At 56.6% G+C, this 24,110-nt stretch overlaps 1 protein-coding gene across 1 annotated transcript in view; it reads right to left on the bottom strand.

Moving 5' to 3' along the window:
* The window catches only part of sptbn5 (spectrin, beta, non-erythrocytic 5), a 781,023-nt gene that overhangs the window by 745,926 nt on the left and 10,987 nt on the right, over positions 1–24,110 (bottom strand). Inside the window, 1 exon segment of the mRNA XM_086003837.1 lies at positions 14,624–14,791. Coding sequence (XP_085859963.1) covers positions 14,624–14,791 — 168 coding nt within the window.

Here is a 24,110-nt window from a genome sequence, read left to right as displayed (position 1 = left end):
TCAGGGACATCGTGCACACACCGGGTCTCAGGGACATCGTGCACACAGCGTGTCTCGGGGACATCGTGCATACACCGTGTCTCAGGGACATCGTGCACACACCGCGTCTCAGGAACATCGTGCACACACCGCGCCTCAGTGACATCATGCACACACCGGGTCTCAGGGACATCGTGCACACACCGGGTCTCAGGGACATCGTGCACACACCGCGCCTCAGTGACACCGTGCACACACCGGGTCTCAGTGACATCGTGCACAGACCGGGTCTCAGGGACATCGTGCACACAGCGTGTCTCAGGGACATCGTGCATACACCGTGTCTCAGTGACATCGTGCACACACCGCGTCTCAGGGACATCGTGCACACACCGCGTCTCAGGGACATCGTGCACACACTGGGTCTCAGGGACATCGTGCACACACCGCGTCTCAGGGACATCGTGCACACACCGCGTCTCAGGGACATCGTGCACACTCCGCCCTTCAGTGACATCGTGCACACAGCACGTCTCAGGGACATCGTGCACACACCGCGTCTGTGTCTCAGGGACATCGTGCACACACCAGGTCTCAGTGACATCGTGCACACACCGTGTCTCAGTGACATCGTGCACACACCGGGTCTCAGTGACATCGTGCACACAGTCGGTCTCAGGGACATCGTGCACACACCGGGTCTCAGGGACATCATGCACACACCGTGTCTCAGTGACATCGTGCACACACCAGGTCTCAGTGACATTGTGCACACAGCGTGTCTCAGGGACATCGTGCACACACCTCGTCTCAGGCACATCGTGCACACACCGCGTCTCAGTGACATCATGCACACACCGGGTCTCAGGGAGATCGCGCACACACCGGGTCTCAGGGACATCGTGCACACACCGGGTCTCAGGGACATCGTGCACACACCGGGTCTCAGGGACATCGTGCACACACCGGGTCTCAGGGACATCGTGTACACACCGCGTCTCAGGGACATCGTGCACACACCGCGTCTCAGGGACATCGTGCACACACCGGGTCTCAGGGACATCGTGCACACAGCGTGTCTCGGGGACATCGTGCATACACCGTGTCTCAGGGACATCGTGCACACACCGCGTCTCAGGAACATCGTGCACACACCGCCCCTCAGTGACATCATGCACACACCGGGTCTCAGGGACATCGTGCACACACCGGGTCTCAGGGACATCGTGCACACACCGCGCCTCAGTGACATCGTGCACACACTGGGTCTCAGTGACATCGTGCACACACCGTGTCTCAGGGACATCGTGCACACACCAGGTCTCAGTGACATCGTGCACACACCAGGTCTCAGGGACATCGTGCACACACCGTGTCTCAGGGACATCGTGCACACACCGGGTCTCAGGGACATCGTGCACACAGCGTGTCTCGGGGACATCGTGCACACACCGCGTCTCAGGGACATCGTGCAGACACCGCGCCTCAGTGACATCGTGCACACACCGGGTCTCAGGGACATCGTGCACACACCGGGTCTCAGGGACATCGTGCACACACCGCGCCTCAGTGACATCGTGCACACACTGGGTCTCAGTGACATCGTGCACACACCGTGCCTCAGGGACATCGTGCACACACCAGGTCTCAGGGACATCGTGCACACACTGGGTCTCAGGGAGATCGTGCACACACTGGGTCTCAGGGACATCGTGCACACACCGCGTCTCAGGGACATCGTGCACACACCGCGCCTCAGTGACATCGTGCACACAGCACGTCTCAGGGACATCGTGCACACACCGCGTCTGTGTCTCAGGGACATCGTGCACACACCAGGTCTCAGTGACATCGTGCACGCACCGTGTCTCAGTGACATCGTGCACACACCGGGTCTCAGTGACATCGTGCACACAGCGGGTCTCAGGGACATCGTGCACACACCGGGTCTCAGGGACATCGTGCACACACCGGGTCTCAGTGACATCGTGCACACACCGTGTCTCAGTGACATCGTGCACACAGCGGGTCTCAGGGACATCGTGCACACACCGGGTCTCAGGGACATCATGTGCACACCGTGTCTCAGTGACATCGTGCACACACCAGGTCTCAGTGACATCGTGCACACACCGTGTCTCAGGGACATCGTGCACACACCAGGTCTCAGTGACATCGTGCACACGCCACGTCTCAGGGACATCGTGCACACACCGCGCCTCAGTGACATCGTACACACACTGGGTCTCAGTGACATCGTGCACACTCCGTGTCTCAGGGACATCGTGCACACACCGGGTCTCAGTGACATCGTGCATACACCGTGTCTCAGGGACATCGTGCACACACCGCGTCTCAGGAACATCGTGCACACACCGCCCCTCAGTGACATCATGCACACACCGGGTCTCAGGGACATCGTGCACACACCGGGTCTCAGGGACATCGTGCACACACCGCGTCTCAGGAACATCGTGCACACACCGCCCCTCAGTGACATCATGCACACACCGGGTCTCAGGGACATCGTGCACACACCGGGTCTCAGGGACATCATGCACACACCGCGCCTCAGTGACATCGTGCACACACTGGGTCTCAGTGACATCGTGCACACACCGTGTCTCAGGGACATCGTGCACACACCAGGTCTCAGGGACATCGTGCACACACCGGGTCTCAGGGACATCGTGCACACACCGGGTCTCAGGGACATCGTGCACACAGCGTGTCTCGGGGACATCGTGCATACACCGTGTCTCAGGGACATCGTGCACACACCGGGTCTCAGGGACATCGTGCACACACCGCGCCTCAGTGACATCGTGCACACACTGGGTCTCAGTGACATCGTGCACACACCGTGTCTCAGGGACATCGTGCACACACCAGGTCTCAGGGACATCGTGCACACACCGGGTCTCAGGGACATCGTGCACACACCGGGTCTCAGGGACATCGTGCACACAGCGTGTCTCGGGGACATCGTGCATACACCGTGTCTCAGGGACATCGTGCACACACCGCGTCTCAGGAACATCGTGCACACACCGCCCCTCAGTGACATCATGCACACACCGGGTCTCAGGGACATCGTGCACACACCGGGTCTCAGGGACATCGTGCACACACCGCGCCTCAGTGACATCGTGCACACACTGGGTCTCAGTGACATCGTGCACACACCGTGTCTCAGGGACATCGTGCACACACCAGGTCTCAGGGACATCGTGCACACACCGGGTCTCAGGGACATCGTGCACACACCGGGTCTCAGGGACATCGTGCACACAGCGTGTCTCGGGGACATCGTGCATATACCGTGTCTCAGGGACATCGTGCACACACCGCGTCTCAGGAACATCGTCCACACACCCCCCCTCAGTGACATCATGCACACACCGGGTCTCAGGGACATCGTGCACACACCGGGTCTCAGGGACATCGTGCACACACCGCGCCTCAGTGACATCGTGCACACACTGGGTCTCAGTGACATCGTGCACACACCGTGTCTCAGGGACATCGTGCACACACCAGGTCTCAGGGACATCGTGCACACACCGGGTCTCAGGGACATCGTGCACACACCGGGTCTCAGGGACATCGTGCACACAGCGTGTCTCGGGGACATCGTGCATACACCGTGTCTCAGGGACATCGTGCACACACCGCGTCTCAGGAACATCGTGCACACACCGCCCCTCAGTGACATCATGCACACACCGGGTCTCAGGGACATCGTGCACACACCGGGTCTCAGGGACATCGTGCACACACTGGGTCTCAGTGACATCGTGCACACACCGTGTCTCAGGGACATCGTGCACACACCAGGTCTCAGGGACATCGTGCACACACCGGGTCTCAGGGACATCGTGCACACACCGGGTCTCAGGGACATCGTGCACACAGCGTGTCTCGGGGACATCGTGCATACACCGTGTCTCAGGGACATCGTGCACACACCGCGTCTCAGGAACATCGTGCACACACCGCCCCTCAGTGACATCATGCACACACCGGGTCTCAGGGACATCGTGCACACACCGGGTCTCAGGGACATCGTGCACACACCGCGTCTCAGGAACATCGTGCACACACCGCCCCTCAGTGACATCATGCACACACCGGGTCTCAGGGACATCGTGCACACACCGGGTCTCAGGGACATCATGCACACACCGCGCCTCAGTGACATCGTGCACACACTGGGTCTCAGTGACATCGTGCACACACCGTGTCTCAGGGACATCGTGCACACACCAGGTCTCAGGGACATCGTGCACACACCGGGTCTCAGGGACATCGTGCACACACCGGGTCTCAGGGACATCGTGCACACAGCGTGTCTCGGGGACATCGTGCATACACCGTGTCTCAGGGACATCGTGCACACACCGGGTCTCAGGGACATCGTGCACACACCGCGCCTCAGTGACATCGTGCACACACTGGGTCTCAGTGACATCGTGCACACACCGTGTCTCAGGGACATCGTGCACACACCAGGTCTCAGGGACATCGTGCACACACCGGGTCTCAGGGACATCGTGCACACACCGGGTCTCAGGGACATCGTGCACACAGCGTGTCTCGGGGACATCGTGCATACACCGTGTCTCAGGGACATCGTGCACACACCGCGTCTCAGGAACATCGTGCACACACCGCCCCTCAGTGACATCATGCACACACCGGGTCTCAGGGACATCGTGCACACACCGGGTCTCAGGGACATCGTGCACACACCGCGCCTCAGTGACATCGTGCACACACTGGGTCTCAGTGACATCGTGCACACACCGTGTCTCAGGGACATCGTGCACACACCAGGTCTCAGGGACATCGTGCACACACCGGGTCTCAGGGACATCGTGCACACACCGGGTCTCAGGGACATCGTGCACACAGCGTGTCTCGGGGACATCGTGCATACACCGTGTCTCAGGGACATCGTGCACACACCGCGTCTCAGGAACATCGTGCACACACCGCGCCTCAGTGACATCGTGCACACACCGTGTCTCAGGGACATCGTGCACACACCAGGTCTCAGGGACATCGTGCACACACTGGGTCTCAGGGAGATCGTGCACACACTGGGTCTCAGGGACATCGTGCACACACCGCGTCTCAGGCACATCGTGCACACACCGCGCCTCAGTGACATCGTGCACACAGCACGTCTCAGGGACATCGTGCACACACCGCGTCTGTGTCTCAGGGACATCGTGCACACACCAGGTCTCAGTGACATCGTGCACACACCGTGTCTCAGTGACATCGTGCACACACCGGGTCTCAGTGACATCGTGCACACAGCGGGTCTCAGGGACATCGTGCACACACCGGGTCTCAGGGACATCGTGCACACACCGGGTCTCAGTGACATCGTGCACACACCGTGTCTCAGTGACATCGTGCACACAGCGGGTCTCAGGGACATCGTGCACACACCGGGTCTCAGGGACATCATGTGCACACCGTGTCTCAGTGACATCGTGCACACACCGTATCTCAGTGACATCGTGCACACAGCGGGTCTCAGGGACATCGTGCACACACCGGGTCTCAGGGACATCATGTGCACACCGTGTCTCAGTGACATCGTGCACACACCAGGTCTCAGTGACATCGTGCACACACCGTGTCTCAGGGACATCGTGCACACACCAGGTCTCAGTGACATCGTGCACACGCCACGTCTCAGGGACATCGTGCACACACCGCGCCTCAGTGACATCGTACACACACTGGGTCTCAGTGACATCGTGCACACTCCGTGTCTCAGGGACATCGTGCACACACCGGGTCTCAGTGACATCGTGCACACACCGTGTCTCAGGGGCATCGTGCACACACCTCGTCTCAGGAACATCGTGCACACACCGCGCCTCAGTGACATCATGCACACACCGGGTCTCAGGGACATCGTGAACAAACCGGGTCTCAGGGACATCGTGCACACACCGCGCCTCAGTGACATCGTGCACACACTGATTCTCAGTGACATCATGCACACACCGGGTCTCAGGGACATCGTGCACACACCGGGTCTCAGTGACATCGTGCACACACTGATTCTCAGTGACATCATGCACACACCGGGTCTCAGGGACATCGTGCACACACCGGGTCTCAGGGACATCGTGCACACACCGGGTCTCAGGGACATCGTGCACACAGCGTGTCTCGGGGACATCATGCATACACCGTGTCTCAGGGACATCGTGCACACACCGGGTCTCAGGAACATCGTGCACACACCGCGCCTCAGTGACATCATGCACACACCGGGTCTCAGGGACATCGTGCACACACCGGGTCTCAGGGACATCGTGCACACACCGCGCCTCAGTGACACCGTGCACACACCGGGTCTCAGTGACATCATGCACACACCGGGTCTCAGGGACATCGTGCACACAGCGTGTCTCAGGGACATCGTGCATACACCGTGTCTCAGTGACATCGTGCACACACCGCGTCTCAGGGACATCGTGCACACACCGCGTCTCAGGGACATCGTGCACACACTGGGTCTCAGGGACATCGTGCACACACCGCGTCTCAGGGACATCGTGCACACACCGCGTCTCAGGGACATCGTGCACACTCCGCCCTTCAGTGACATCGTGCACACAGCACGTCTCAGGGACATCGTGCACACACCGCGTCTGTGTCTCAGGGACATCGTGCACACACCAGGTCTCAGTGACATCGTGCACACACCGGGTCTCAGTGACATCGTGCACACAGTGGGTCTCAGGGACATCGTGCACACACCGGGTCTCAGGGACATCATGCACACACCGTGTCTCAGTGACATCGTGCACACACCAGGTCTCAGTGACATCGTGCACACACCGTGTCTCAGGGACATCGTGCACACACCAGGTCTCAGTGACATTGTGCACACAGCGTGTCTCAGGGACATCGTGCACACACCTCGTCTCAGGCACATCGTGCACACACCGCGTCTCAGTGACATCATGCACACACCGGGTCTCAGGGACATCGTGCACACACCGGGTCTCAGGGACATCGTGCACACACCGGGTCTCAGGGACATCGTGTACACACCGCGTCTCAGGGACATCGTGCACACACCGTGTCTCAGGGACATCGTGCACACACCGCGTCTCAGGAACATCGTGCACACACCGCCCCTCAGTGACATCATGCACACACCGGGTCTCAGGGACATCGTGCACACACCGGGTCTCAGGGACATCGTGCACACACCACGCCTCAGTGACATCGTGCACACACTGGGTCTCAGTGACATCGTGCACACACCGTGTCTCAGGGACATCGTGCACACACCAGGTCTCAGGGACATCGTGCACACACCGGGTCTCAGGGACATCGTGCACACACCGGGTCTCAGGGACATCGTGCACACAGCGTGTCTCGGGGACATCGTGCATACACCGTGTCTCAGGGACATCGTGCACACACCGCGTCTCAGGAACATCGTGCACACACCGCCCCTCAGTGACATCATGCACACACCGGGTCTCAGGGACATGGTGCACACACCGGGTCTCAGGGACATCGTGCACACACCGCGCCTCAGTGACATCGTGCACACACCGGGTCTCAGTGACATCGTGCACACACCATGTCTCAGGGACATCGTGCACACACCAGGTCTCAGGGACATCGTGCACACACCGGGTCTCAGGGACATCGTGCACACACCGGGTCTCAGGGACATCGTGCACACAGCGTGTCTCGGGGACATCGTGCATACACCGTGTCTCAGGGACATCGTGCACACACCGCGTCTCAGGAACATCATGCACACACCGCCCCTCAGTGACATCATGCACACACCGGGTCTCAGGGACATCGTGCACACACCGGGTCTCAGGGACATCGTGCACACACCGCGCCTCAGTGACATCGTGCACACACTGGGTCTCAGTGACATCGTGCACACACCGTGTCTCAGGGACATCGTGCACACACCAGGTCTCAGGGACATCGTGCACACACCGGGTCTCAGGGACATCGTGCACACACCGGGTCTCAGGGACATCGTGCACACAGCGTGTCTCGGGGACATCGTGCATACACCGTGTCTCAGGGACATCGTGCACACACCGCGTCTCAGGAACATCGTGCACACACCGCCCCTCAGTGACATCATGCACACACCGGGTCTCAGGGACATCGTGCACACACCGGGTCTCAGGGACATCGTGCACACACCGCGTCTCAGGAACATCGTGCACACACCGCCCCTCAGTGACATCATGCACACACCGGGTCTCAGGGACATCGTGCACACACCGGGTCTCAGGGACATCGTGCACACACCGCGCCTCAGTGACATCGTGCACACACTGGGTCTCAGTGACATCGTGCACACACCGTGTCTCAGGGACATCGTGCACACACCAGGTCTCAGGGACATCGTGCACACACCGGGTCTCAGGGACATCGTGCACACACCGGGTCTCAGGGACATCGTGCACACAGCGTGTCTCGGGGACATCGTGCATACACCGTGTCTCAGGGACATCGTGCACACACCGCGTCTCAGGAACATCGTGCACACACCGCCCCTCAGTGACATCATGCACACACCGGGTCTCAGGGACATCGTGCACACACCGGGTCTCAGGGACATCGTGCACACACCGCGCCTCAGTGACATCGTGCACACACTGGGTCTCAGTGACATCGTGCACACACCGTGTCTCAGGGACATCGTGCACACACCAGGTCTCAGGGACATCGTGCACACACCGGGTCTCAGGGACATCGTGCACACACCGGGTCTCAGGGACATCGTGCACACAGCGTGTCTCGGGGACATCGTGCATACACCGTGTCTCAGGGACATCGTGCACACACCGCGTCTCAGGAACATCGTGCACACACCGCCCCTCAGTGACATCATGCACACACCGGGTCTCAGGGACATCGTGCACACACCGGGTCTCAGGGACATCGTGCACACACCGCGCCTCAGTGACATCGTGCACACACTGGGTCTCAGTGACATCGTGCACACACCGTGTCTCAGGGACATCGTGCACACACCAGGTCTCAGGGACATCGTGCACACACCGGGTCTCAGGGACATCGTGCACACACCGGGTCTCAGGGACATCGTGCACACAGCGTGTCTCGGGGACATCGTGCATACACCGTGTCTCAGGGACATCGTGCACACACCGCGTCTCAGGAACATCGTGCACACACCGCGCCTCAGTGACATCATGCACACACCGGGTCTCAGGGACATCGTGCACACACCGGGTCTCAGGGACATCGTGCACACACCGCGCCTCAGTGACATCGTGCACACACTGGGTCTCAGTGACATCGTGCACACACCGTGTCTCAGGGACATCGTGCACACACCAGGTCTCAGGGACATCGTGCACACACCGGGTCTCAGGGACATCGTGCACACACCGTGTCTCAGGGACATCGTGCACACACCGGGTCTCAGGGACATCGTGCACACACCAGGTCTCAGGGACATCGTGCACACACCGGGTCTCAGGGACATCGTGCACACAGCGTGTCTCGGGGACATCGTGCACACACCGGGTCTCAGGGACATCGTGTACACACCGCGTCTCAGGGACATCGTGCACACACCGCGTCTCAGGGACATCGTGCACACACCGTGTCTCAGGGACATCGTGCACACACCGCGTCTCAGGAACATCGTGCACACACCGCGCCTCAGTGACATCATGCACACACCGGGTCTCAGGGACATCGTGCACACACCGGGTCTCAGGGACATCGTGCACACACCGCGCCTCAGTGACATCGTGCACACACTGGGTCTCAGTGACATCGTGCACACACCGTGTCTCAGGGACATCGTGCACACACCGGGTCTCAGGGACATCGTGCACACACCGTGTCTCAGGGACATCGTGCACACACCGGGTCTCAGGGACATCGTGCACACACTGGGTCTCAGGGACATCGTGCACACACCGCGTCTCAGGGACATCGTGCACACACCGGGTCTCAGTGACATCGTGCACACACCGGGTCTCAGTGACATCGTGCACACACCGGGTCTCAGGGACATCGTGCACACACCGGGTCTCAGTGACATCGTGCACATACCGCGTCTCAGGGACATCGTGCACACACCGGGTCTCAGGGACATCGTGCACAGAGCGTGTCTCAGGGACATCGTGCATACACCGTGTCTCAGTGACATCGTGCACACACCGGGTCTCAGTGACATCATGCACACACCGGGTCTAAGGGACATCGTGCACACACCGGGTCTCAGGGACATCGTGCACACACCGGGTCTCAGGGACATCGTGCACACACCGGGTCTAAGGGACATCGTGCACACAGTGCGTCTCAGGGACATCGTGCACACACCGGGTCTCAGGGACATCGTGCACACACCGGGTCTAAGGGACATCGTGCACACAGCGCGTCTCAGGGACATCGTGCACACACAGTCTCTCAGGGACATCGTGCACACACCGGGTCTCAGTGACAAAGTGCACACACCGTGACTCAGGGACATCGTGCACACACCATGTCTCAGTGACATCATGCACACACCAGGTCTAAGTGACATCGTGCACAAACCAGGTCTCAGGGACATCGTGCACACACCGGGTCTCAGGGACAACGTGCACACACCGGGTCTCAGGGACATCGTGCACACACCGGGTCTCAGGGACATCGTGCACACACCGCGTCTCAGGGACATCGTGCACACATCGTGTTTCAGGGACATCGTGCACACACCGTGTCTCAGTGACATCGTGCACACACCGTGTCTCAGAGCCATCGTGCACACACCGGGTCTAAGGGACATCATGCACACAGCCCGTCTCAGGGACATCGTGCACACACAGTCTCTCAGGGACGTCGTGCACACACCGGGTCTCAGTGACAAAGTGCACACACCGTGACTCAGGGATATCGTGCACACACCATGTCTCAGTGACATCATGCACACACCAGGTCTAAGTGACATCGTGCACAAACCAGGTCTCAGGGACATCGTGCACACACCGGGTCTCAGGGACATCGTGCACACACCGGGTCTCAGGGACATCGTGCACACACCGCGTCTCAGGGACATCGTGCACACACCGCGTCTCAGGGACATCGTGCACACATCGTGTTTCAGGGACATCGTGCACACACCGTGTCTCAGTGACATCGTGCACACACCGTGTCTCAGGGACATCGTGCACACACCGCGCCTCAGGGACATCGTGCGCACACCGTGTCTCAGTGACATCGTGCGCACACCGCGTCTCAGGGACATCGTGCACACACCGCGTCTCAGGGACATCGTGCACACACCGCGTGTCAGTGACATCGTGCACACACCGGGTCTCAGTGACATCGTGCACACACCGGGTCTCAGGGACATCGTGCTCACACCGCGTCTCAGGGACATCGTGCACACAGCGTGTCTCAGTGACATCGTGCACACACCGGGTCTCAGGGACATCGTGCACACACCGGGTCTCAGGGACATCGTGCACACACCGCGTCTCAGGGACATCGTGCACACACCGCGTCTCAGTGACATCGTGCACACACCGCGTCTCAGGGACATCGTGCACACACCGTGTCTCAGGGACATCGTGTACACACCGTGTCTCAGGGACATCGTGCAAACATCGTGTCTCAGGGACATCGTGCACACACCGCGTCTCACGGACATCGTGCACACACCATGTCTCAGTGACATCGTGCACACAGCACGTCTCAGGGACATCGTGCACACACCGGGTCTCAGGGACATCGTGCACACAGCGTGTCTCAGGGACATCGTGCACACACTGTGTCTCAGGGACATCGTGCACACACCGCGTCTCAGGGACATCGTGCACACAGCACGGCTCAGGGACATCGTGCTTACACCGCATCTCAGTGACATCGTGCACACACCGCATCTCAGTGAAATCGTGAACACAGCGCGTCTCAGTGACATCGTGCACAAAGCGTGTCTCAGGGACATCGTGCACACACCGGGTCTCAGGGACATCGTGCACACACCGGGTCTCAGTGACATCGTGCACACAGCACGTCTCAGGGACATCGTGCACACACCGCGTCTGTGTCTCAGGGACATCGTGCACACACCAGGTCTCAGTGACATCGTGCACACACCGTGTCTCAGTGACATCGTGCACACACCGGGTCTCAGTGACATCGTGCACACACCGGGTCTCAGGGACATCGTGCACACACCGGGTCTCAGGGACATCATGCACACACTGTGTCTCAGTGACATCGTGCACACACCAGGTCTCAGTGACATCGTGCACACACCGTGTCTCAGGGACATCGTGCACACACCAGGTCTCAGTGACATCGTACACACACTGGGTCTCAGTGACATCGTGCACACTCCGTGTCTCAGGGACATCGTGCACACACCGGGTCTCAGTGACATCGTGCACACTCCGTGTCTCAGGGACATCGTGTACACACCGCGTCTCAGGGACATCGTGCACACACCGCGTCTCAGGGACATCGTGCACACACCGGGTCTCAGGGACATCGTGCACACAGCGTGTCTCGGGGACATCGTGCATACACCGTGTCTCAGGGACATCGTGCACACACCGCGTCTCAGGAACATCGTGCACACACCGCGCCTCAGTGACATCATGCACACACCGGGTCTCAGGGACATCGTGCACACACCGGGTCTCAGGGACATCGTGCACACACCGGGTCTCAGGGACATCGTGCACACACTGGGTCTCAGTGACATCGTGCACACACCGTGTCTCAGGGACATCGTGCACACACCAGGTCTCAGGGACATCGTGCACACACCGGGTCTCAGGGACATCGTGCACACACCGTGTCTCAGGGACATCGTGCACACACCGCGTCTCAGGGACATCGTGCACACACCGCGTCTCAGGGACATCGTGCACACACCGGGTCTCAGGGACATCGTGCGCACAGCGTGTCTCAGGGACATCGTGCACACACCGGGTCTCAGTGACTTCGTGCACACAGCGTCTCTCAGGGACATCATGCACACACCGGGTCTCAGTGACATCGTGCACACACCGCGTCTCAGGGACATCGTGCACACACCGGGTCTCAGGGACATCGTGCGCACAGCGTGTCTCAGGGACATCGTGCACACACCGGGTCTCAGTGACTTCGTGCACACAGCGTCTCTCAGGGACATCATGCACACACCAGGTCTCAGTGACATCGTGCACAAAGCAGGTCTCAGTGACATCGTGCACACACCAGGTCTCAGGGACATCGTGCACACACCACGTCTCAGGGACATCGTGCACACACCACGTCTCAGAGACATCGTGCACACACCGCGTCTCAGGGACATCGTGCACACACCGGGTCTCAGTGACATCGTGCACACACCGGGTCTCAGTGACATCATGCACACACCGGGTCTAAGGGACATCGTGCACACACCGGGTCTCAGGGACATCGTGCACACACCGGGTCTCAGGGACATCGTGCACACACCGGGGCTAAGGGACATCGTGCACACAGCGCGTCTCAGGGACATCGTGCACACACAGTCTCTCAGGGACATCATGCACACACCGGGTCTCAGTGACATCGTGCACACACCGGGTCTCAGGGACATCGTGAACACACCGGGTCTAAGGCACATCGTGCACACAGCGCGTCTCAGGAACATCGTGCACACACAGTCTCTCAGGGACATCGTGCACACACCGGGTCTCAGTGACAAAGTGCACACACCGTGACTCAGGGACATCGTGCACACACCATGTCTAAGTGACATCGTGCACAAACCACGTCTCAGGGGCATCGTGCACACACCGGGTCTCAGTGACATCGTGCACACACCGTGTCTCAGGGACATCGTGCACACACCGGGTCTCAGGGACATCGTGCACACACCGGGTCTCAGTGACATCGTGCACACAACGTGTCTCAGGGACATCGTGCACACATCGCGTCTCAGGGACATCGTGCACACACCGCGTCTCAGGGACATCGTGCACACACCGTGTCTCAGGGACATTGTGCACACACCGCGTCTCAGGGACATCGTGAACACACCGCGTCTCAGGGACATCGTGCACACACCGCGTCTCAGAGACATCGTGCACACACCGTGTCTCAGGGACATCGTGCACACACCATGTCTCAGTGACATCGTGCACACACCGGGTCTCAGTGACATCGTGCACACACCGTGTCTCAGGGACATCGTGCACACACCGGGTCTCAGGGACATCGTGCACACACTGGGTCTCAGTGACATCGTGCACACACCGCGTCTCAGGGACATCGTGCACACAGCGTGTCTCAGGGACATCGTGCACACACCGAGTCTCAGTGACATCGTGCACACAGCGTGTCTCAGGGACATCGTGCACACAGCGTGTCTCAGGGACATCGTGCACACACCGGGTCTCAGTGACATCGTGCACACACCGGGTCTCAGTGACATCTTGCACACACCGCATCTCAGGGACATCGTGCACACACCGCGTCTCAGGGACATCGTGCACACAGCGTGTCTCAGGGACACACCGTATGAGAAGTAATGCAACAAGTTTCTTCTAATGAGGTATGATTGGACATAAATAAAATGCTGATGCAGGGCCAGGTCTCGTACTCAGACTGTAAAGAGTATCATTACCTTGGTTCTCAGGAAGGCAATGGCCCTGCTGTTGTTCTCCAGGTAGTGGACTCTCATTCTGCCTTTGTTGGGTCTGTTCAGATTTACTCCAGAGATGAGTTCCAGTAGAGAAATGAGGGCAATCCCATCCTGTAGCTCGGTGAACAGGTCATTAATGTGAATCCTCACCTGGACCAAATGCAGGGCAGAACAATGTCAAATATCTAAACAGGAGAAAATTCAACCCCTTACTCTCACTCAATCCAAAGCCATTTAACTCTGCCCCCCCACTGAATCTCTTCCCACAGCCGTAAACACTCTAACCTATCATGTATTAATCTCCTCCCACAGCTCATGTACACTCTACCCACCCATTTAATCTCCTCCCACAGTCCCGATACAATCTATCCTATCATGGATACTACCCACCCAATTAATCTCCTCCCACAGTCCCAGTCTGATTGAATGGTGGAACAAGTTTGAGGGCTGAATGGCCTTCTCCTGTTCCTATGTCTGATACGATCACAAACACATTGCCATATTTTAGAGATTCCAAATGAAGCTGAGAAATCTACACCCACCTATAGATTTCTAATTTCCCAATATGGAGCACAAACTTTCTTGACCTATGGACATAGCCCATTTAAGCACATTCAGAGAGTTTAGGTGGAGCTTGGTACATGCAAAGGGACATTACTAGAGCTTAACCAGTGAAAATCACATAATCGAATGGCCTCCTACTGTGCTGTATCATTCTATGAACTTACTAGTACAGAACACTGCTGAGCTTCCTACAGCTTATTAGGGCCACATTTCTGATTAGGCGATTGCCTTGCAGAACTGGAAGACTGCAATATCCATTAGTTGGCTAGGCTAGAAGGTTAATCATTAACAGTACCCTGGAGAACTGTGGACTTGCCTGGTTCAGATCTCAGGTTACCAAGTCTACCATGGAGGTTGAATTGGTTATGAGCTTGCATCATCAGGCATATCAACTTGGAACCAAATCAACCTCAAAGAGACAAACTAATATATCCCCTCCTCCAAAATGGGCATTCACTATTTGGTCATCAGACAACTAACAAGTGTGGCTTGAGTCCATGTTAAGTGGACAACAGGCAGCAGGAGCTCCTTACGAATGATACATTGAGCAGCACTTCACCATATGATGTGCGAGATCATCAACATCTTCCTTTTGACCACAGCACCGACACAGGCAGTCACCCATGGAACAGTAATACCAACAGGTGGAGCAGCCGAGCTTAGCACCAGCCACGTTGTCTCTCTGCAGCCTAACCGTGAAGCCCTGAATATCTGACTGCGTGCTCTCATACTTGGCCTCCAGAGTTTCCTCATCAGCTATTTACTTTCAGTGTAGTGGGAACAGCTCTGTGGGGAACCTTGCCTCATACCAGCCAACTTTGATGTTCTATATGTTCAAGCCAGAGGACAGAAAACAGGGGGTAGGAATAAACAGGTCATTTTCAGATTGGCAGGCTGTAGGTGCCACAAGGATCAGTGCTTGGGCCTCAACTATTTACAATCTATATTAATGACTTAGATGAAGGGACCAAGTGCAATGTATCCAAGTTTTCTGACGATACAAAGCTAAGTGGGAAAGTAAGCTGTGAGAAGGATGCAAGGAGGCTCCAAGAGGTATAGATAGGTTAAGTGAGTGGGCAAGGTGGCAGATGGAGTATAATGTGGGGAAATATGAAATTATTCACTTTGGTTGGAAGAATTTTCTAAAAGGTAAGAGACTAGTAAATGTTGGTCTGCAGAGGGATTTGGGTGTCCTTGTGCATGAATCACAGAAAGTTAGCATGCAGGTACAGCAAGCAATTAGGAAGGCAAATGGTATGTTATCTTTTACTGCAAGGGGGTTGGAGTATAAGAGTAAGGAAGTCTTGCTGCAATTATATAGGGCCTTGGTGAGGCCACACCTGGAGTACTATGTTCAGTTTTGATCTCCTTACCTAAGGAAGGATATACTTGCCTTAGAGGGGAGCAATGAAGGTTCACTAGATTGAATCCTGGGATGAGAGGGTTGTCCTATGATGAGAGATTGAGTAGAATGGCCCAATATTCTCTGGAGTTTAGAAGAATGAGAGGTGATCTCATTGAAACGTATAAAATTCTTAGAGGGCTTGACAGGGTAGATGCTGAGAGGCTGTTTCCTCTGGCTGGAGAGTTTAGAACCAGGGGTCATAGTCTCAGGATAAGGGGTCGGCCATTTAGGACTGAGATGAGGAGAAATTTCTTCACTCAGAGGGTTGTGAATCTTTGGAATTCTCTATTCCCGGAGGGCTGTGGATGCTCAGACGATGAGTATTTTCAAGACTACGATTTATAGATTTTTGGGCTCTAAGGGAATCAAGGGATATGGGGATAGGGCAGGAAAGTGGAGTTGAAGTAGAAAATCAGCCATGATCTTATTGAATAGTAAGAGCAGGCTCAGGGGCCGTATGACCTACTCCTGCTCCTATTTCTTATGTTCTAATGTAAGCCCAATGCTGTGTACAGCTTTACTCACCAGCAGCTGCTTAGCCCAGGTCCTCATGTGATGGGCACCACCAAACAGGTGTGCCCACCCCTGGCCCCACACCCTCCCTGCAATCACTTGGCCTTTTGCTACAAGTGTACTTTGCAGCTTGGTTCTGGATGTTGCAAATGGTTGATGGGAAGTCCTTGCATTGCTTGCCTAGGAGTTCTGAAGCAGGAATGAGAACCGTTTAGAAGCATGTGTTATACACCACAAGCGTAATCTGTATTGGGATTCTGCTGTCATTGGAGAATGATCAGAGTGTACTTCAGCCTTTCTCAGCGCAGTTTGGACGAATGTGTCCAGGTTAATGTTGGCATCCATCCAGGTGCCCATATGAATCAACAACTAGGACAGATGCCCCTTATATTTTCCAGTCATTACCTTTCAGCCATGCAAGCCCATAATACCACACTTTGAGCACCCACCACTATAGCCCACTGGTTAGCCCATCATTCAACATGATGACTATAGCACATTGGATCCCCTGGTGAGTTTCTCATCTACCCTTACACTAATCTTTGGTTGGAGTACACATCTTGAATAAAATCCAAGATTTTCCTAATAGCTTCTGCCTCAGATTGAGGGCCGAATGAATCACTGGGCCAAAAGCCTTATAACAAAATCGATGTATGCCGTGTAAGTGGTGTCCCCTGAGCCTTACTTTGCAATCTCGTTTCAAGCCAAATCTGTCCTACCCACCCCTGCCAAGCGCGAGATCCTAAATAACAACAGAAAATGCTGGAAAAACTCAGCAGGCCAGGCAACATCCGTGGAGAGAAATTAGAGTCGACGTTTCGGGAGATCCTGCCTGTTCCTTTCTAATCACTCCACTGTCCTCCAGAGTATCCAAAGAACCAAAGGAACAGCCTCTGATATCGAGGTTCCTCTGTAGTTCCAGGCCCACTAAAATCCCCCTTCATCACAGATTATAACTGCACTCAACAGTTGCAAGGCGAGTTGGTGATTCCTGGCACTGTTATCCAAGTCCATTGCCATTCCCCTCCCACACCCCCCTTACCTCCAGCAACTTAAAAACATTCAGTGCAGTCCTCCTGATCTTTGGTATGGTCAAGGAAGAATAATACTTAAATAAGTCAAGCAAGCTATGGTATTCAGGCCAAATATAAACCATGAGTGACCAGGGGTATAGAAAGTCACAACAAGGGGAAGAACGCTCTGCCTCACAGGAGCCCAGTGAAGTGAAACCACCTTGGATCAAGACGTCACTAGAAGTCTCCAACACATGATCCTTTCACCTCTAGAATCGAGAATTAGAGAGTTATGGTCTATTGCTGATGGCTGAGAATAAACAAACTTGTATTTATACAGTGCCTTTCCATGAAGTCAGGACCGCTCAAACATGCTTCACAGCCAATGAATAATTTTAAAGTGTAGTCACTGTTGTAATGTAGAGAAATATGGCAGCCAATTTGTACACAGTAAGATCTCACAAACAGCAATGAGATAAATGACCAGATAATCCCTTTTAGTGATGTTAGTTAAAGGATAAATATTGGCCAGGAGACCGGGGAAACTGCCCTACTCTTTTTACGTCCACCTGAGAGAGCAGACGGGACCTTGCTTTAATGTCTCATCCGAAAAACGGCACCTCCGACAGTGGAGCATTCCCTCAGTATTGCACCGAAGTGTCAGCCTAGATTTTGTGCTCGTCTCTAGAGTGGGGCATGAACTCATATCCTTCCTACCCACTGAGCCATGGCTGACACCGACATTAATCGGGGATTGGATTTTTTTTATATTCGTTCATGGGATCTGGGCGTTGCTGGCAAGGCCAGCATTTATTGCCCATCCCTAGTTGCCCTTGAGAAGGTGGTGATGAGCTGCCTTCTTGAACCGCTGCAGTCCGTGTGGTGAAGGTACTCCCACTGTGCTGTTAAGGAGGGAGTTCCAGGATTTTGACCCAGCAATGATATACTTCCAAGTCAGGATGGTGTGTGACTTGGAGGGGAACTTGGAGGTGGTGGTGTTCCCATGTGCCTGCTGCCCTTGTCCTTCTAGGTGGAAGAGGTTGCGGGTTTGGGAGGTGCTGCTGAAGAAGCCTTGGTGAGTTGCTGCAGTGCATCTTGTAGATGGTACACACTGCAGCCACAGTGCGCCGGTGGTGGAGGGAGTGAATGTTTAAGGTGGTGGATGGGGTGCCAATCAAGCGGGCTGCTTTGTCTTGGATGGTGTCAAGCTTCTCGAGTGTTATTGGAGCTGCACTCATCCAGGCAAGTGGAGAGTATTCCATCACACTCCTGACTTCTCCCTTGTAGATGGTGGAAAGGTTTTGGGGAGTCAGGAGGTGAGACACTCGCCGCAGAATATCCAGCCTCTGACCTGCTCTTGTTGCCACAGTATTTGTGTGGCTGGTCCAGTTAAGTTTCTGGTCAATGGTGACCCCCAGGATATTGATGGTGGGGGATTCAGCGATGGTAATGCCATTGAATGTCAAGGAGTGGTGGTTAGACGCTCGCTTGTTGGAGATAGTCATTGCCTGGCACTTGTGTGGCGCAAATGTTACCTGCCACTTATCAGCCCAAGCCTGAATGTTGTCCAGGTCTTGCTGCATGCAGGCATGGACAGCTTCATTATCTGAGGATTTGCAAATGGCACTGAACACTGTGCAGTCATCAGCAAACATTATCATTTTTGATCTTATGTTGGAGGGAAGGTGACTGATGAAGCAGCTGAAGATGGTTGGGCCTAGGACACTGCCCTGACATCGGCCAAACCCATTTCACATATATTTACCTTTACAGCCGTTGGAGAGTGTTGAGGCTTTTGCCCCTGTGCTGTATTTGAACCCAGGTCCCAGAGAGCAGTGTGCTAATCCACTATGTGCTACCTGCCTACTCCATATTGTACTTTTACTTTCAAGCACTTTCCCAACCTTGATGCTGATGACCTCCTGCTAAGTTATCTGTTAGATAAAAGTGACCCAGCTGCAATAGTGCAGCACTCCCTCAGTACTGCACTGAACTGTGAGCCTGGATTATGTGATCAAGTCTTTGGAGTGGGGCTTGACCCCACGACCTTCTGACTCAAAAGCGAGAGTGCTACCACTGAACCATGGCCAAAACTATGAAGAAAATTAAGGCTCCGGACAACTGTTTCACTTCATATGATGCAAGAGTCCCAAATCTGTCAATTACTAAAATAGTGTTTCTAATTGTTAACAACCACTATCTTGAGATCAAACTGGCATTTCAGCAATGTCTCTTACACGATTACAGCACTGAGTCTGCCCTCAGCAGCTGATTCACCCGGTATATGATATCCTTGTATTATTCCAAAACCACATTCCTTTCTGGAATATTGTCAATTTTATTGTTTTATCAGCCACAATGTCTGCTGATTCTATGCTTTATATGGATATGAAACTGCTGTTTATCACGTTTAGTGCCACATTTATGGAGCTGGAGTAGTACTGCATAAATCTACAGTCCCACGGTCCCTGCACAAAACCTCAGATAGGCCCAGTCACCGGGATTGAACCTGTCCTCTACCCCACACATCCAACAGGCCCAGTCACTGGGATTGAACCTGTCTTCTACCCCACACATCACACAGGCCCAGTTACCGGGATTGAACCTGTCCTCTACCCCACACATCCGACAGGCCCAGTCACTGGGATTGAGCCTGTCCTCTACCCCACACATCCAACAGGTCCAGTCACTGGGATTGAACCTGTCCTCTACCCCACACATCACACAGGCCCAGTCACTGGGATTGAACCTGTCCTCTACCCCACACATCCGACAGGCCCAGTCACTGGGATTGAACCTGTCCTCTACCCCACACATCACACAGGCCCAGTCACTGGGATTGAACCTGTCCTCTACCCCACACATCCAACAGGCCCAGTCACTGGGATTGAGCCTGTCCTCTACCCCACACATCACACAGGCCCAGTCACCGGGATTGAGCCTGTCCTCTACCCCACACATCACACAGGCCCAGTCACTGGGATTGAACCTGTCCTCTACCCCACACATCACACAGGCCGAGTCACTGGGATTGAACCTGTCCTCTACCCCACACATCACACAGGCCCAGTCACCGGGATTGAACCTGTCCTCTACCCCACACATCACACAGGCCCAGTCACTGGGATTGAACCTGTCCTCTACCCCACACATCCAACAGGCCCAGTCACTGGGATTGAACCTGTCCTCTACCCCACACATCACACAGGCCCAGTCACTGGGATTGAACCTGTCCTCTACCCCACACATCACACAGGCCCAGTCACCGGGATTGAGCCTGTCCTCTACCCCACACATCACACAGGCCCAGTCACTGGGATTGAACCTGTCCTCTACCCCACACAGCACACAGGCCCAGTCACCGGGATTGAACCTGTCCTCTACCCCACACATCACACAGGCCCAGACACTGGGATGGAACGTGTCCTCTACCCCACACATCACACAGGCCCAGTCACTGGGATTGAACCTGTCCTCTACCCCACACATCACACAGGCCCAGTCACTGGGATTGAACCTGTCCTCTACCCCACACATTACACAGGCCCAGTCACTGGGATTGAACCTGTCCTCTACCCCACACATCACACAGGCCCAGTCACTGGGATTGAACCTGTCCTCTACCCTACACATCACACAGGCCCAGTCACTGTGATTGAACCTGTCCTCTACCCGACACATCACACAGACCCAGTCACTGTGATTGAACCTGTCCTCTACCCCACACATCACACAGGCCCAGTCACTGTGATTGAACCTGTCCTCTACCCCACACATCACACAGACCCAGTCACTGGGATTGAACCTGTCCTCTACCCCACACATCACACAGGCCCAGTCACTGTGATTGAACCTGTCCTCTACCCCACACATCACACAGACCCAGTCACTGGGATTGAACCTGTCCTCTACCCCACACATCACACAGGCCGAGTCACCGGGATTGAACCTGTCCTCTACCCCACACATCCGACAGGCCCAGTCACTGGGATTGAACCTGTCCTCTACCCCACACATCAGACAGGCCCAGTCACTGGGATTGAACCTGTCCTCTACCCCACACATCACACAGGCCCAGTCACTGGGATTGAACCTGTCCTCTATCCCACACATCACACAGGCCCAGTCACCGGGATTGAACCTGTCCTCTACCCCACACTTTACACAGGCCCAGTCACTGGGATTGAACCTGTCCTCTACCCCACACATTACACAGGCCCAGTCACTGGGATTGAACCTGTCCTCTACCCCACACATCCGACAGGCCCAGTCACTGGGATTGAACCTGTCCTCTACCCCACACATCCGACAGGCCCAGTCACTGGGATTGAACCTGTCCTCTACCCAACACATCCGACAGGCCCAGTCACTGGGATTGAACCTGTCCTCTACCCCACACATCCGACAGGCCCAGTCACTGGGATTGAACCTGTCCTCTACCCCACACATCACACAGGCCCAGTCACTGTGATTGAACCTGTCCTCTACCCCACACATCACACAGGCCCAGTCACTGGGATTGAACCTGTCCTCTACCCCACACATCCGACAGGCCCAGTCACTGGGATTGAACCTGTCCTCTACCCCGCACATCACACAGGCCCAGTCACCGGGATTGAACCTGTCCTCTACTCCATATTTATTGATGGGAGACTTGGGTTTCGGCTTGACACTCCTCTTCCCCGGCTCCACACTGCAACTATATCCAGTGACATCGCCAAGATCCAGAACCCCCATACGGGGAATGCAAGGAGTTAACTTGCACCCTTCTATTGCATGGTGCAGAGTGTTGTAACACTGACACATTAAAAATGGCAGCCTATTATTCCCTCTCCCTGGGACTCGCCCCCTCTCCCCGGGACTCGCCACCTCTCCCCAGGACTCTCCCCGGGACTCGCCCCCTCTCCCTTGGACTCGCCCCCTCTCCCCAGGACTCGCCCCATCTCCCCGGGACTCTCCCCGGGACTCGCCCCCCTCTCCCCGGGACTCGCCCCCCTCACCCCGGGACTTGCCCCCCTCACCCCGAGACTCGCACCCCTCTCCCCGGGATTCGCCCCCTCTCCCCGGGACTCTACCCGGGACTCACCCCCTTTCCCCGGGACTCGCCCCCCTCTCCCCGGGACTCGCCCCCCTCTCCCCGGGACTCTCCCCGGGACTCGCCTCCTCTCCCCGGGACTCTCCCCGGGACTCGCCCCCTCTCCCCGGGACTCGCCCCCTCTCCCCGGGACTCTCCCCAGGACCTGCCCCCTCTCCCCGGGACTCTCCCCGGGCCCCGCCCCCTCTCCCCGGGACTCTCCCCGGGCCCCGCCCCCTCTCCCCGGGACTCGCCCCCGCTCCCCGGGACTCTCCTCCGGACTCGCCCCCTCTCCCCGGGACTCTCCCCGGGACCCGCCCCCCTCTCCCCGGGACTCGGCCCCTCTCCCCGGGACTCTCCCCGGGACTCGCCCCTCTCCCCGGGACTCTACCCGGGACTCACCCCCTCTCCCCGGGACTCGCCCCCCTCTCCCCGGGACTCGCCCCCCTCTCCCCGGGACTCTCCCCGGGACTCGCCTCCTCTCCCCGGGACTCTCCCCGGGACTCGCCCCCTCTCCCCGGGACTCGCCCCCTCTCCCCGGGACTCTCCCCGTGACCTGCCCCCTCTCCCCGGGACTCTCCCCGGGCCCCGCCCCCTCTCCCTGGGACTCTCCCCGGGCCCCGCCCCCTCTCCCCAGGACTCTCCTCCGGACTCGCCCCCTCTCCCCGGGACTCTCCCCGGGACCCGCCCCCTCTCCCCGGGACTCGCCCCCTCTCCCCGGGACTCGGCCCCTCTCCCCGGGACTCTCCCCGGGACTCGCCCCCTCTCCCCGGGACTCACCCCCTCTCCTCGGGACTCTCCCCGGGACTCGCCCCCTCTCCCCGGGACTCGCCCCCTCTCCTCGGGACTCTCCCCGGGACTCGCCCCCTCTCCCCGGGACTCTCCCCCTCTCCCCGGGAC

This window comes from Somniosus microcephalus, chromosome 12 (genome assembly GCF_052327205.1).
Source record: "Somniosus microcephalus isolate GS21.2 chromosome 12, FLI_Smic_1.0, whole genome shotgun sequence".
NCBI lineage: Eukaryota > Metazoa > Chordata > Chondrichthyes > Squaliformes > Somniosidae > Somniosus > Somniosus microcephalus.
This window is presented reverse-complemented; position numbering and strand designations above follow the sequence as displayed.